The sequence below is a fragment of the Schistocerca nitens genome, chromosome 1 (genome assembly GCF_023898315.1).
Source record: "Schistocerca nitens isolate TAMUIC-IGC-003100 chromosome 1, iqSchNite1.1, whole genome shotgun sequence".
Classification (NCBI taxonomy): Eukaryota; Metazoa; Arthropoda; class Insecta; order Orthoptera; family Acrididae; genus Schistocerca; species Schistocerca nitens.
Window position 1 is genome coordinate 1042413717 of NC_064614.1, and position 16413 is coordinate 1042430129.

General features: G+C 45.8%; 1 protein-coding gene across 1 annotated transcript in view; it reads right to left on the reverse strand.

Moving 5' to 3' along the window:
- LOC126238016 (potassium channel subfamily T member 2) overlaps positions 1 to 16413 on the reverse strand; it is a 1051128-nt gene that overhangs the window by 264491 nt on the left and 770224 nt on the right. The window contains exon 11 of the mRNA XM_049947763.1: positions 3197 to 3414. Within this exon, the coding sequence (XP_049803720.1) occupies positions 3197 to 3414 (218 nt within the window). The remainder of the gene's footprint in view (positions 1 to 3196; positions 3415 to 16413) is intronic.

Here is a 16413-nt window from a genome sequence, read left to right on the forward strand (position 1 = left end):
AGCTGTGTCAATACAATGCTCACTGTTTTCATAGGTTCAAAAGAAATCATCCACAAATAATTCGCTCCAGAACGTCAAACGGTGAACGCAGGTTGCTACGGTAATTGGGTGTTTTAAACTGTGTTTGGGCGAGGATTGTTCGGGTTAGACCTGAATATCGGCATCAAGAGATCATGATGTTCGTTGCACGAGAATGCACTGGCGTACGGAAGCAAGATCGTACTCGATTTCTTGATCCAAAAATTTTTCATGGCTCTCAAACACACTTCTTATTCGCTAGTTTGTCTCCCTGAAACTTCTGATTATTTCAAAAACTGAAAATGGCAGTGAAAAGGGAGTTTCAGAGATATCCGTAGGGCTAGGACCATGGTACTGAAGGCAGTTTCAAAGGTTGAGTATCAGAATTTTTTCGAACAGTTTTTCCAACGCATCTGTCTACTGATTCACAAGGAGCTTATTTTGAATAAAATGTCATGTAAACTAAAAATAAATAATGTATTGTATTATATTTCACGTCAGCCACCTTTCCTTGTCGAACACTTTGAGTCTGGAGCTCTACCTGAGTGTGGAGTAGGCCATCCTACTACTGCACTTAGCAGCCGCATTACCGTGACCACCTGTTCAAATGTGTGTGAATTCCTAAGGGACCAAACTGCTGAGGTCATCGGTCCCTAGACTTACACACTACTTAAACTAAATTAACGCTAAAGCCAACACTCACACCCATGCCCGAGGGAGGACTCGAACCTCCGGCGTGAGAGGCCGCACGATTAGTGACATGGCGCCTCTAACCGCGCGGCCACTCCGCGCAGCGTGACCACCTGTCAATAGCCTCAATAACCATCTTTTACAGCACGAGACGTGCAGGAAGAGAGTCGAGATGTTCTGGCAGGTCCTCGATGGTGAGTGTTCATCGGAGGTGAGGGTATCATCTGGAGTGCCCCAGGGAAGTGTGGTAGGTCCGCTGTTGTTTTCTATTTACATAAATGATCTTTTGGATAGGGTGGATAGCAATGTGGACTGTTTGCTGATGGTGCTGTGGTGTACGGGAAGGTGTCGTCGTTGAGTGACTGTAGGAGGTTGCAAGATGACTTGGACAGGGTTTGTGATTGGTGTAAAAAATGGCAGCTAACTCTAAATATAGATAAATGTAAATTAATGCAGATGAATAGGAAAAAGAATCCCGTAATGTTTGAATACCCCATTAGTAGTGTAGCGCTTGACACAGTCACGTCGATTAAATATTTGGGCGTAACATTGCAGAGCGATATGAAGTGGGACAAGCATGTAATGGCAGTTGTGGGGAAGGCGGATAGTCGTCTTCGGTTCATTGGTAGAATTTTGGGAAGATTTGGTTCATCTGTAAAGGAGACCGCTTATAAAACACGAATACGACCTATTCTTGAGTACTGCTCGAGCGTTTGGGATCCCTATCAGGTCGGACTGAGGGAGGACATAGAAGCATGAGGCGAGCTGCTAGATTTGTTACTGGTAGGTTTGATCATCACACGAGTGTTACGGAGATGCTTCAGGAACTCGGGTGTGAGTCTCTAGAGGAAAGGAGGCGTTCTTTTCGTGAATCGCTACTGAGGAAATTTAGAGAACCAGAATTTGAGACTGACTGCAATACAATTTTACTGCCGCCAACTTACATTTCGCGGAAAGACCACAAAGATAAGAGAGATTAGGGCTCGTACAGAGGCATATAGGCAGTCATTTTTCCGTCGTTCTGTTTGTGAGTGGAACAGGGAGAGAAGATGCTAGTTTTGGTACGAGGTACCCTCCGCCACGCATGGTGGATTGCGGAGTATTGATGTAGATGTAGATCGATTCTGGCAGGTACCGAGGGGGGTGTGGAGCCACGGTGACTTCACTGCCGTGGCCAACTACGCTAGATTTCTAGGTTGAGGATCCATGGCGCAAACAGGCCGAACGAGGTGGTCCCTCAGATTCTAGATTGGTTCAAAATCCGAGGATTTTGGAGGCCAGAGGAGTACAGTAAACTCATGCTGGTAGTCTTCGAACCTCGTACGTACTCTACGAGCTGTGTGACACGTTGGGTCGTCCTGTTGGTAGATGCCACCATGCTGAGGAAAAACAAACTGCATGTAGTGGTGGACATGGTCCCCAAGGAGAGATGCAAACTTGAGTTGATCCATTTTGCCTTCCACAAAAGGTCACCAGGAAATGCCATGAAATCATTCTCCAGACCATAATGCTTCCTCCTACTTCCAAGGTGTTTGCTTTCTGACGTTTCACGACGTACACATCAACGGCCATCTGTCCGTTGGAGCATAGAACAAGATTCATTTGAAAAGGGCACCTGTCGTTACTCAGTGGACGTTCAGTTGCTTTACCGGCATGCAAAAAATGGTTCAAATGGCTCTGAGCACTATGGGACTTAACTTCTGAGGTCATCAGTCGCCTAGAACTTAGAACTAATTAAACCTAACTAACCTAAGGACATCACACACATCCATGCCCGAGGCAGGATTCGAACCTGCGACCGCAGCGGTCGCTCGGTTCCAGATTGTGGCGCCTAGAACCGCACAGCCACTCCGGCCGGCACTGGCATGCAAATTCCAGCCTCAGTTGCTGATGAACAGCAGTTAGCATGGGTGCACGAATTAGGCACCTGCTGTAGAAGCCCATACGAAGCAGCGTTAGCTGAATGGTCGTTGAGGAGACAATGTTGGTAGCCTCTTCGTTAATCTGTGCGATCAGTTCCTCAACAGTTGCTAGTGTATTCGCCTGAACACATATCCACAACGGTCGTTGAGCCCTATCGTCTATGGCCAGTGGTGCACCAAAGTTGCCCCGACGCAAGTTTTGGATAAGGCCATTTTGAACCATTGTGACTCGCGAACAGTTTACAGACTTAGATATTTAGGAAATGCTCCCACCGTTGGCCCGAAAGCCAATGATCATGTTCTTTTGGATGTCAGATAAATATCTTCGGTTGCCCTTTAGGATAGCAGCAGCATTGTTTTCCGCGTTCCCAAACCCCCCCACCCCCGCCCCCGACACGCTTTATGTACCCTCCAGTGCTTGTGCTGCCACCTGCCGTTTGTGACTGGTTATCGCAAGATGATATCGAACATAGACGGTGGTCACATTAATGTGACTGGATCGTGATCATGAGAGAAAGAGAAAGAGAAAGAGAGAGAGACGAGAGAGAGAGAGAGAGATTACTCACTGTCCTCTGGAGGTGTGCAGCAGCAGGGTGACGAGCGTCGAGGCGCCCGGGCAAGTGCAGTTGTTGGCGAGCAGCGCGTACTTGAACTCGTCCTCACAGACCACGTGCTCGGCGAACTTCACGTGTAGCTTGTTCTCCGGCCGGAAGATCTGCACGTACTGCGGCACGCTCGGCGCGAAGTCCTTGACGGCCCATGAGCGCAGGATCGTGTGCTCGTCCTGTCGACACGCAGAAAGCCGCTCAGTTGTCTGCCCTAGTGGGATGGAAGGAGGGACGATTCCTGCGGAGACACTGACAGGGGTTTCCAGATTACAGTGTCGTCTTCCTCCTTTAGACATTTCCGTATTGAAATATTGCTTTGGTGTGTTAAATATATATATATATGTGGCACAAGCCATTCAAATATGCAGAAAAATTCCGATATGAAAAGCACCATTATACCACAATAGACAAGAAAATAGTCTCCTGATTATATGAATACGTAGTGTCTGTTTTTCCGAAAGAACTGCTACGAAAGAACAACTGGTTAACGCAGCTGCGTAGTAAGCACCATGTCTCAGGTTCGAGTCCGATCCAGTACACGTTTTCACTCGTCGCCGCTAATTCCACATAAAGTCTCGGTCCAGCTGTTATCATTATATCCTTCCCTTCCCTTTCCTTTGTCTCCCAAAATGGCTCTGAGCACTATGGGACTCAACTGCTGAGGTCATTAGTCCCCTAGGACTTAGAACTAGTTAAACCTAACTAACCTAAGGACATCACAAACATCCATGCCCGAGGCAGGATTCGAACCTGCGACCGTAGCGGTCCTGCGGTTCCAGACTGCAGCGCCTTTAACCGCACGGCCACTTTGGCCGGTCTTTGTCTCCCCTCCACCTTCAATTTACAAAACAGCTTCCCAATCCTACAAGTGAATTTCCAAATAAAAAAGACAATAATTGAAAATAAACAACTGGTAAATGACCAAACATCTATCAGCAGTCAAACAATTATTCAAACTAATTACATATACAGTAAATAAGGAACAATCCCTGACGCCATAAAGTAGTATCACTTAAACTAGGAAATATCGCTACCCTAAATTACACACGCAACTATGCCACAACAAAGCAATAATTTACAAAAACAGAAGTTAGGACATTAGCTCCCCCCCCCCCCCCCCCGCCTCCCCCCCACACACACGAGAGCGCGCGCCGACACGCATTTAGCAATAGCAGACGCTTACGCTATCACCAAAACTAAATAAAAGACGAACGCACTTCGCTCATCAAAACAAAGTGCATAATATTTCGAGATGACACTGATTCTTTGCAGTACAAAGCCGTGAATGTATTTAGTCTTAGTGAAAGAACTGTGTGCTAAAATACTCCTCATGTATATGTGGAAGAACGGGAAGAATGAAGTAATAAGGAAAAAATCGCGAGTAACGATAACAACTAATACTGTTTACAGTAGAAAGTTAAAGCATAAGAACTGATCATGATCCTAGCAAACTAAAATTGTAAGACAAGCTATATTGTTAAAGTCACCACTAAAGATGCTTTAAAATAAAGCGAAAGACGTTTGGTATCGTATTGTATTGTATGTTTACCGGGGACCTAGAAACGACGGAGGAGATACGTCCCCGCCGCAGCCGCAGTGGTCCACTTCACCCCACCGCCGCCCCACACCGAACCCAGGGTTATTGTGCGGTTCGGCCCCCGGTGGACCCCCCAGGGAACGTCTCACACCAGACGAGTGTAACCCCCATGTTGGCGTGGTAGAGTAATGTTGATGCACGCGTACGTGGAGAACTTGTTTGCGCAGCAATCGCCGACATAGTGTAACTGAGGCGGAATAAGGGGAACCAGCCGGCATTCGCCGAGGCAGATGGAAAACCGCCTAAAAACCATCCACAGACTGGCCGGTTCACCGGACCTCGACACAAATCCGCCGGGCGGATTCGTGCCGGGGACCAGGCGCTCCTTCCCGCGCAGAAAGCCGTGCGTTAGACCGCACGGCCAACCGGGCGGGCGACTTTTGTTCTTAATCTGACTTTATTACTGTAGCAGAAGACGGTATTTAATCTATATAATTAGTACAACTGAGATTGCGGAATAAAGGGCCACAGTACAGAGAAGACAACTTGAGCAGGAATAAGGGGAAGGCAGTGGGTTCTCTCGCACTGTATATTCAGAACTCGGAGTATATAGACACAGGAACCGTAGGCCTGCAAGTGTACAGTTTTTGTACAAAATTTTTGTGAGCTGAATACTAAATGAATTTTAACAAATAATTTGCAGCGGACATAAAATGTAACGGAAGAGAAAGGAAGAGACATCGACTTTCTAGAAACGTTAGAAATAGTTAGCCACGAAAAGAAATACTACGATGTTCTTAATGTGTAAATGAAAGACGGTGAACAAGATTGTTTAACAGTTCTTCGAATCTGTTTTAATATTTCTTGATCTGTTTAGTGCAAATGAATAGTTGTCAGTATTTAGCACTTCGTAGATACAAAAGCTAGAGGTTTACGAACGTCGTAGTGTGATTGGAAATGAATGAAGAGTAAATGAGCCAATGGAACGGCATTGTGGTTCAGTCAGTAGCTGCGGATACAAAATGGTACCCAGCATATGGCATCTCACGACTGCCAGGTCAAGAGAAGCGTCAACTGGGCTTTGTGTTCATATCTGATGAAGAGAGCACGAGCTATGCGCAGTTACGGTATATTTTTGGATTAAGGACGTTCGATGGTCATTGATATTTAGCACAGGTATGGGAAGTTTAAGAATCGGTGTTTCAATAGCGACAATGAAAAATATGGAACATCGATGTTACAGACAAAACACAGACCTTCGATACTGGCAAAACAGCCAGGCTACGTGTTACCATTGTAGTGATTTTTTCGTCATCTAAACGAAAAAATTATGAGCATGTCTGAGACACGAAGCACACTTTGGCGACTTGTCAGATGTGGTTATAGGGGAGAAGGGGAGACTATTTCCTTAGGAATGCGACCTAAGGCAGGAACAGTGGCTACTGTTGAAGCCAGGCATGGATGATGATGAATATGTTTGGTTTGTGGGGCTCTCAACTGCGTGGTCATCAGCGCCTGTACAAAGGCCCAGTTGTTACACAGTCCAATTTTTTACACAGTCCAACCTAGCCACTGCCACGAATGATGATGATGAGGATGAAACGATGAGGACAACACAAATACCCAGTCCCCGGGCAGAGAAAATACCCAACTCGGCCGGGAATCGAACCCGGGGCCCCGTGATCCAGAGGCAGCAACGATAGCCATGGATTAATGACTTTTATTGTACATTCAGTTCATGGTTTCGTTGTGTCAAATAGTGTATATCTCGTTTGGATTTTTCTTAACTGCTAAAAATAATACTTCTTACATTACACATAATAAATGGAAATGAGCGTACGCCATTGTGGGCCGGAAGTCCCCCATTCGGGGGCGTTCGGTCGCCGAGGGCAAGTGCTTATTGCATTCGACGCCACATTGGGGACTTGCGCGCCGGAGAGGGGGATGAAATGATGATGAGGACAACAGAACACCCAGTCCCTAAGCGGAGAAAATCTCCCGCCCCAGCCGGGATTCGAACCCGAACCCCCTTAGCGTGGTTGACGGTAACGCTACCGCTACGCTAGGGAGGCGGACACATGACACCTAAATTTTACGATTTTAGGTTTCCATACATCAGTCGGTAAAAACAGAACTCTTTTAGGATCACTTCGTTGGTCGTCTTTCCGTACATCCGATAACACCCTTTTTTGTCAGCAACGGATACGGGTATCAAGATGACATTTACGTCAGATACTGAAGTCTATAGTCCCTTGAGGGTGTAAGAAAATTAAGTTTGTAATTGTAAGTGAACGCTATCAAAAGGTACGCCGATTTATGTAATAAAATATTTTCGGGTGATCAGCCGAATAGTGGTGCCGTCTTGTCGCAACGTTTCAGTGTGTTTCGTATCCATCATCGTCACCTAAAGATAACCCATTGAAAATTTGCTACAAACTGCGCCACTAGTCGGATGATCACCTGAGAAAATGTTGTAACTGAAAAATGCGGAGAAAGCCTGGAGTCACATATACGGCCATTTATGTCATACGTTTTGATCCTCGCAAAACTCTACCATCAAAACCTATAGATGAACTGAACTATGTAAGTTTTTACGGGACCCTGAGAGCGCGAGTTCTGCTCCCAATTGTTCGGGTTTTTGCTACGTAATATTGCATGTGATCCACGTAAATATTATTCTGAAAGATAATTGTTGCGAGTAATACTTTCAGCACTCTCTAATTTTTATGCGGTCTGTGTTAACGATAAAGATGGTCGCTTTCGCAGATGAGCGACGACACCACGCAGTCGCTATTTTAATACTTAAATACTCACGAAACGCATTACAAAAACGGAAGAGAATTCTGTGTTCCCTTAAATGTGGAGTGACTAGTAAGAATTAATTTATGCCTGGATCCTGACTGGCACAACCAACAGATAATAAAAAAGCATTTCAGTTTGTGGATAAAAAATTGTAGGATAGGTAATTTTAATTATTTCTATATTTATTGATATGATGTTAGATATGTTTGTGTTCTGATTTTCATGCTATTCTCCACCATCTGACCAAAAGTATGTGGACAGCTATCATGTATTAATATGGGGCGTGTTCACCCTTCGCCTCTATAACGGCATGAATTCTGGCGGAGACACTTTCGATGAGGCGTCAGAGTGCCTGTCGAGGAATGGCAACCCATTCTTTCCCAGGAGCCTAAACCAGACAGGGCAATGGTGTCGGACGCCGAAGTCTCGAGGGAAGTCAACGCTGAACGCATCTCAAAGGTGTTCCGTTGAGTTCAGGTCGGGACTCGAGGAAGGTTAGTCCATTTCAGGAATGTTATTACCATAAACCATTGCCTCACGGATAGTGCCTTATGAATGGGTGCACTGTTAAACTGATACAAAAAAATCTATGTCTCCGAACTGTTACTGTACTGTAGGCAGTGCACGATGCTGTAAAAATGTGTTCATAGCCTCCCGCATTTAGCGTTTTCGTTGGCGCAATAAAGGTACACTATGTGATCGAAAGTATCCGGACACACTCAAAAACATACGTTTTTCATATTAGGTGCACTATGTAGCCACCTAATGGCAGGTACTCCATATCGGCGACCTCAGCAGTCATTAGACATCGTGAGAGATCTGAAGGGGGCGCTCCGCGGAACTCACGGACTTCGAACGTCGTCAAGTGATTGTGTGTCGCTTGTGTCGCACGTCTGTGCGGGTGATTTCCACTCTCCTAAACAATCCTAGGTCCAATGTTTCCGACGTGATAGTGAAGTGGAAACGTGAGGCGACACGTACAGCACAAAAGCATACAGGCCGACCTCGTCTGTTGACTGACAGAGACCGCCGGCAGGTGAAGAGGATCGTAATGTGTAATAGGCAGACATCTATCTAGACCGTCACACAGGAATTCCAAACGGCATCAGGATCCACGGCAAGTACTATGACAGTTAGGCAGAAGGTGAGAAAACTTGGACATCGCGGTCGAGCGGCTTCTCATAAGCCACACATCACGCTGGTAAATGCCAAACGACGCCACGCTTGGTGTAACGAGCGTAGAGATTGGACGACTGAACAGCGGGAAAAAACGTTGTGTGGAGTGACAAATCACGGTACACAATGTGGCGATCTGATGGCGGGGTGTGAGTATGGCGAATGCCTGGTGAACGTCATCTGCCAGCGTGTGTAGTGCCAACAGTAAAATTCGGAGGCGGTGGTGTTATGGTGTGGTCGTGTTTTTCATGAAGGGGGCTTGCACCCCTTGTTGTTTTGCGTGGCACTATGACAGCACAGGCCTACATGGATGTTTTAAGCACCTTCTGGCTTCCCGCTGTTGAAGAGCGATTTGGGGATGGCGATTGCATCTTTCAACACGATCGAGCACCCGTTCATAATGCACGGCCTATGGCGCAGTAGTTACACGATAATAACATCCCTGTAGTGGACTGGCCTGTACAGATTCCTGACCTGAATCCTATAGAACACCTTTGGGATGTTTTGGAACGCCGCCTTCGTGCCAGGTCTCACCGATCGACATCGATACCTCTCTTGAGCGCAGCACTCCGTGAAGAATGGGCTGCCATTCCCCAAGAAATCTTCCAGCACTTTATTGAACGTATGCCTGCGTAAGTGGAAGCTCTCATCAATGCTAAGGGTGGGCCAGCACCGTACTGAATTCCAGCATTACCGATGGAGGGCGCCACGAACTTGTAAGTCATTTTCAGCCAGGTGTCCAGATACTTTTGATGTGTATCACATCATAACCACGAAAAACACTTCCATAGCGTAACGTCACCTGCTCCGTACCCCATTGTTGGCACCAGACGTGATGGCAGGTAACATTCCCTGGACGTTCAGCAAGCTCAAACAGTTCCATCGGATGGCGACCAGGTATAGTGTGAGTCATCGCTCGAAATCGTTAGTCTCCAGTCATCCACTGCCCAACACCGTCGCTCTTTTCACCACCTCAAGCGTCGCTTGGCACTGGCTACAGAAATGTGTGGGTTTTGACGAGCTGTTGGACCATTGATGCCCATTCTTCTGAACTCTCTACGTACAATCACTGTGCTATCTCGACTACTGGTAGCATTTGGGACTCCTGCTGATTTCATCCGATAACTTACAAGCAACATCGGCAATGCTTGACGGTACTTGTGCGTCAGTTAGATGAGGTCTGCGTGGTTTTGGTTTAGACGTGATTGTTACTTCGCGTTTCCACTTCACAAAGACATCACCAACAGTCTATTTGGGCAGCTTTAGGAAGGGCTGAGATATCCGTCATGGATCTGTTTCTTTAATGACATCCGTTGACCAGTCCACGTTCGAAGTCGCTGAGCTCTCATGACATACGCATTCTGCGGTGTTTACTTCTCTACTGACAACAAAATACTCCTCCTCACCTTTTATACAGCCGAAACTACGCCCGTGGTACCTAGCGGTCAGTTCTGCTTTACATTAGGGTGTGCGGATACTTTTGATCGGATTTATATATACATCCATCCATCGATGTTTAGACGTCGATATTGAAATCGCAATAGTGCATCGACAATTTGACAACATGGCACATCTCTAAAAGGGATCGACAAGAACATAATGGCAGAATTTCAACAAAAGACGACGACCCAAAGTGCAACGTATTTTATGTTACGAACACCGAAAATGATTTGTTAGATTTTTTTAGCGGTTTAGTGGTATGAAACTAATGTCACCAGCCTGATAACGAGAATCTCTCGAAACGATCTGTTGTACACTGTGAAATGTGTTTTGAATGCTGCCATGTATAACTACACTGCTGAGAGAGTTGGGGTGGGGTCGTTAAATAATTTCTGTTACCCAGTTTTAGTGAACCTTTTTCTCAGTCACAACACCATATCCTCAGCCACCAAATTTTGGTCTTACTGGAAATGTAGGGGTACATTCTTAAGCCATTTCACATACAGAAAGAGAGAGAGAGAGAGAGAGAGAGAGAGAGAGAGAGAGAGAGAGAGAGAGGGAGAGAGAGAGAAGACATGTAGCTTATCCCTTACTTAGAGAGGAGAATATATACTGTAAGATTTCTAGTTTGTTTCTGGCACTCAAGGAGAGTGATGTGAGATTTATATTTTCATTGGATGTGCCAGTTTTCATATTTGTACGCTAAACATTTTTCAAACAGTGGTTGTCGGTTTCGCCACAGATGTTTTGAGTAAATGCACTGTGATCTTTGACTGTCAGTAGCATTTTCGTTTCAGTAATCATTCTAAGCTAAGCTAGCGAGAAAATGGGGTTTACGCTGGGCTATTGCGCGGATGGAGTTACCTTACAGAGCACATAGATAAAGATACAGAGAAGAATTAATTGTGAATTATTATTTGGTAAAGATGAATTGGACAAGTGAAGATTATGAGGTGATGTTGTTGCTGTACTGCTTGCTTGAGCGTAATTATGATGTGTTTGAATAACAGAAAGTTTTAATGGAATATTTCTTTATTGGTTTGAATTAGTTAGATTCATTGTTTGGGCGTGATCTGTTCTGGCGTAACCACAAGCGCCAGACCGAAGATGAAGAACGCAAGAGAAGAGAAGGCGGTGAAACGACGTCGGCCAACGGTGCGCCGATGAGGACCGCACCACGACAGGAGCGGCCTCTACAAGAGGAGAATATAAGCGCCGCTCCTGCCAGCGTCGGCCGCTCAGTATTCGGACAGCATTAGCTAGGCCTAGCAGAGAAAGCTACGATAGCAGTGACGTGTGATCCATATCAATTGCTGTATGAACATTGTATATAGCAAAAGGAAACTTATTTGCATGTCTCCCATCGCTTGCGACCACTTGTTGTAAATACAAGGTAAGTATTGTCATTCTTCTTATTTGTAATAAAAACTATTAACCTGATTTTGCTTGAATTGTTGTATAGCATTCCGAGAACGTAGCATCATTTAGGCACCCTATACGACACGAGTGGGCAGGACCCCACATGATAAAGTAAAGTTATCAGTTTACATGGCTTGCACTCAGAAATTATAGTGTTACTGCTCCTTTACCACTTTAATAATTAAATTCATGGCACAGTAATATTTGTCATAAAAGAACAATTTTCGTAAAGATAAAGTTTTTAAAGGGTAACTCATTTTCCATCATTTGGCAAGTTCAAGTTACATCACAGTCTTCTCACAAAAAAATTTAGTATTTTATGATTGTGTGTGTCGCCGTATTGCACTCTGCGGAGCACAGTGGCCAAAACTGAGACACGACCTCTTTAGAACAGTTTCGCGAAGTTGCAGTGCAGTTGCCCAGGGATTTTCTTTTATTTACTTTGCTTGCTGTTGGGGCTGCGTATCTTATGTTCATCACTTCGAGCAGTACCAAGATTCCGCTGCCACAGCTGAGACACAAAAAATTGTTAGCGTCAGTTACAATACAGTTGGAACATAATAAGGTTGTGGGAACGTAGAACCACTGGCTCTACCCCCCAATAATATCGCTACCCTACCGCAGCAAGAACAACCGTATCTTCGCCAGATCAGTTCTCGGTTGTACGCGCTCTATGCTAAACACACGGTGTATACGCTGCGAGAATAGAAGTACTAATAGTAAGTGACGAGAGTGCGAGTGATTATTTATCGTGGTAATTACCACGCCCGCTCCCCACTATCTACAAGGTCATTCAGAGTTAGGTGTCTTCTTAAAAATTATTATAAGGTTCAATTTATGTAAGGTTCGGTTCAGATTATGTTTCCTATGAAGACAGTTTTATTTTCACAGTCCAATGTTACATTTGCTAGTACACTCCTGGAAATGGAAAAAAAGAACACATTGATACCGGTGTGTCAGACCCACCATACTTGCTCCGGACACTGCGAGAGGGCTGTACAAGCAATGATCACACGCACGGCACAGCGGACACACCAGGAACCGCGGTGTTGGCCGTCGAATGGCGCTAGCTGCGCAGCATTTGTGCACCGCCGCCGTCAGTGTCAGCCAGTTTGCCGTGGCATACGGAGCTCCATCGCAGTCTCTAACACTGGTAGCATGCCGCGACAGCGTGGACGTGAACCGTATGTGCAGTTGACGGACTTTGAGCGAGGGCGTATAGTGGGCATGCGGGAGGCCGGGTGGACGTACCGCCGAATTGCTCAACACGTGGGGCGTGAGGTCTCCACAGTACATCGATGTTGTCGCCAGTGGTCGGCGGAAGGTGCACGTGCCCGTCGACCTGGGACCGGACCGCAGCGACGCACGGATGCACGCCAAGACCGTAGGATCCTACGCAGTGCCGTAGGGGACCGCACCGCCACTTCCCAGCAAATTAGGGACACTGTTGCTCCTGGGGTATCGGCGAGGACCATTCGCAACCGTCTCCATGAAGCTGGGCTACGGTCCCGCACACCGTTAAGCCGTCTTCCGCTCACGCCCCAACATCGTGCAGCCCGCCTCCAGTGGTGTCGCGACAGGCGTGAATGGAGGGACGAATGGAGACGTGTCGTCTTCAGCGATGAGAGTCGCTTCTGCCTTGGTGCCAATGATGGTCGTATGCGTGTTTGGCGCCGTGCAGGTGAGCGCCACAATCAGGACTGCATACGACCGAGGCACACAGGGCCAACAGCCGGCATCATGGTGTGGGGAGCGATCTCCTACACTGGCCGTACACCACTGGTGATCGTCGAGGGGCCACTGAATAGTGCACGGTACATCCAAACCGTCATCGAACCCATCGTTCTACCATTCCTAGACCGGCAAGGGAACTTGCTGTTCCAACAGGACAATGCACGTCCGCATGTATCCCGTGCCACCCAACGTGCTCTAGAAGGTGTAAGTCAACTACCCTGGCCAGCAAGATCTCCGGATCTGTCCCCCATTGAGCATGTTTGGGACTGGATGAAGCGTCGTCTCACGCGGTCTGCACTTCCAGCACGAACGCTGGTCCAACTGAGGCGCCAGGTGGAAATGGCATGGCAAGCCATTCCACAGGACTACATCCAGCATCTCTACGATCGTCTCCATGGGAGAATAGCAGCCTGCATTGCTGCGAAAGGTGGATATACACTGTACTAGCGCCGACATTGTGCATGCTCTGTTGCCTGTGTCTATGTGCCTGTGGTTCTGTCAGTGTGATCATGTGATGTATCTGACCCCAGGAATGTGTCAATAAAGTTTCCCCTTCCTGGGACAATGAATTCACGGTGTTCTTATTTCAATTTCCAGGAGTGTATATCGCTAGACATTTGGAAATTTATTTGATCACTTTGAGCACGTAAAATCTGAGGGCATTTTAGTAGCAACAATTTCGGTTCTTTATTCTTTCAAAATTCGACTGGTAAATTTGTGTAGCATGTACATTCCGAAACTTCGAGTGTTCGAACTGGGAGTCACTATTGTGACGTCTCCTGTTGTAGCGCTTCGCTGTACTGCACAATACAATTCAACAGAATAATTTATTTCATATAAAATTTTGTTTTCGAGTCTCTTTGCTAAAGTTAATTAAAAATACAGTTTTACGGTTTCAGTTTTGGCGACTCATTTTTCCACCACTTGAATTGTTCAGTATTACAACACAGATTTACTCCAGTTTCAGTTCACAGGACTAAACATGGGAAAGATACTCTAGAAAAGTTACAATACTACGTGAAACTTCCTGACAAATTAGGTTTCTGTGGCGGACAGAGATTTGAACATTAGATCTAGGCGTTTGTGCAACACAAGTATACTGTCTTATTTCTCATTTACAGTGAGTGGGTATAATCGAAAATTAAGTAAGATAAAACTAAGACACTCCTTGCAAGTAAAACAAGAATACCACACAGACAGGTTTCTGCATTGAGTTGCTAGAAATGGCTCTGAGCACTACGGGACTTAACATCTGAGGTCATCAGTCCCCTAGAACTTAGAACTACTTAAGCCTAACTAACCTAAGGACATCACACACATCCATGCCCGAGGCAGGATTCGAACCTGCGACCGTAGCGGTCGCGCGGTTCCAGACTGAAGCGCCTAGAACCGCTCGGTCACAGCGGCCGGCTGAGTTGCTAGAGAATGGAGAAATCACCTACTGTGGGAATAAGAGAACATCTGCAAACGGAAAAGTCATTTGTAAAATACAACAACCAAAATTAGTTTTCAACAATAAAACTGTCTGCTTTCAAAAAATTAAAACTGAAATAAGAATGAATGTGATAAGGACGTTAGTATGGGGCGTGGTGATTCGCGGGAAGTGAGACGTGGACAATAGCAGCAGCAGCAGGAGAGAAAAGGATTGTAGCAGTTGAATTATGTTGTTAAAGGAGAAAGCTACGAACATCGTGGGAAGACAAAATAACGTCGGCAGTTGTGAGCGAGAGCTTATCTATGGACATATTAATTAGGAGGCAAGATTCACTGACAGGTCGTACATTAAGGCAGTTTCGGATGGGACAGTGGAAGGAAAGAAAGAGAGTGCGCGACCTACGTTAAAATACAGTGTGTTTGTTTTAATTTGAGATAACTAAATATCTCGAAAAAAATTTAGGTGAGAAGTTAATATTAGTAAAGGGGACATCTGTCTTTGCTACAGCTGGCCATTCGTGGTATAAGACGCTGTAATCAAAAAAATATCCAGCACGCCTGTTTTTGCAATTAAGAATCGATGCAGTTTATTCTACATTTCATGTACGATGTAAATTTAAACCTTTGTGTTCAAACAGTTGATATTTACTTTCGAAATTTAGTTTAGTGTCGGAAATTTGATTGACAGTGCGATACGGTTCGTCGTTTCAATGTCTGTTTAGAAACTATGTTCAGCTCGATCCAGGAACAACCGCGCTTGATATCGGTGAGTCCCATTGCCACCTACCATTGGGGTGCTTGATTTCGGTGAATATTCATGGCATGTGAGGCTGTCACTATCACTTCATGGACATTTTACCTTATTACAATGGTTGTGCCTTGTATTTCGGCGGTAGCCGTGTAGCGGCCAGTGCGAGAGTTACGGTGGTTGGATGTGAACACGCACCGAAGAAATCAGTCACTTTGATAAAGGGCTTCGAGGGCGGCCACCGAAATCTAGCATTCCGATGGTCTGGGGTCTCACCACGATCAACCTCATAGGGAACACAACACTACGTAACTATACAAGTAGCTTATTTGCCTGAAATGATAACGTCTGGCCATATTATTCGTACTGTACGATCATGTTTGCAACACTCAAGTAACTTGTGAACGTCATTATCAACCATTAGAACACTAAGGTTTAAAAAATGGTTCAAACGGCTCTGAGCACTATGCGACTTAACATCTGAGGTCATCAGTCGCCTAGAAATTAGAACTAATTAAACCTAACTAACCTAAGGACATCACACACATCCATGCCCGAGGCAGGATTCGAACCTGCGACCGTAGCGGTCGCCCGGCTCCAGACTTAGCGCCCAGAACCGCACGGCCACTCCGGCCAGCACGAAGGTTTAAATTTACATCGTAAACGAAAAGTGGAATCAAAGGCGTCGGTCCTTAATTGCAAAAATATGCCCATTTGGTTTCTGTCAATATCAAAGCCATCTACCAAGCATGGGAAATAATAAGTTAATTAAACCGTAGATTTTTTTTTGCCTAGAAGCCGATTATGCAATAAGTTGGGGAGTCCCCATTTGAAAATACAAAGCTGACCCCGCCCACGCAAGAGGGGTGTTTAGGAGGTAGCCAG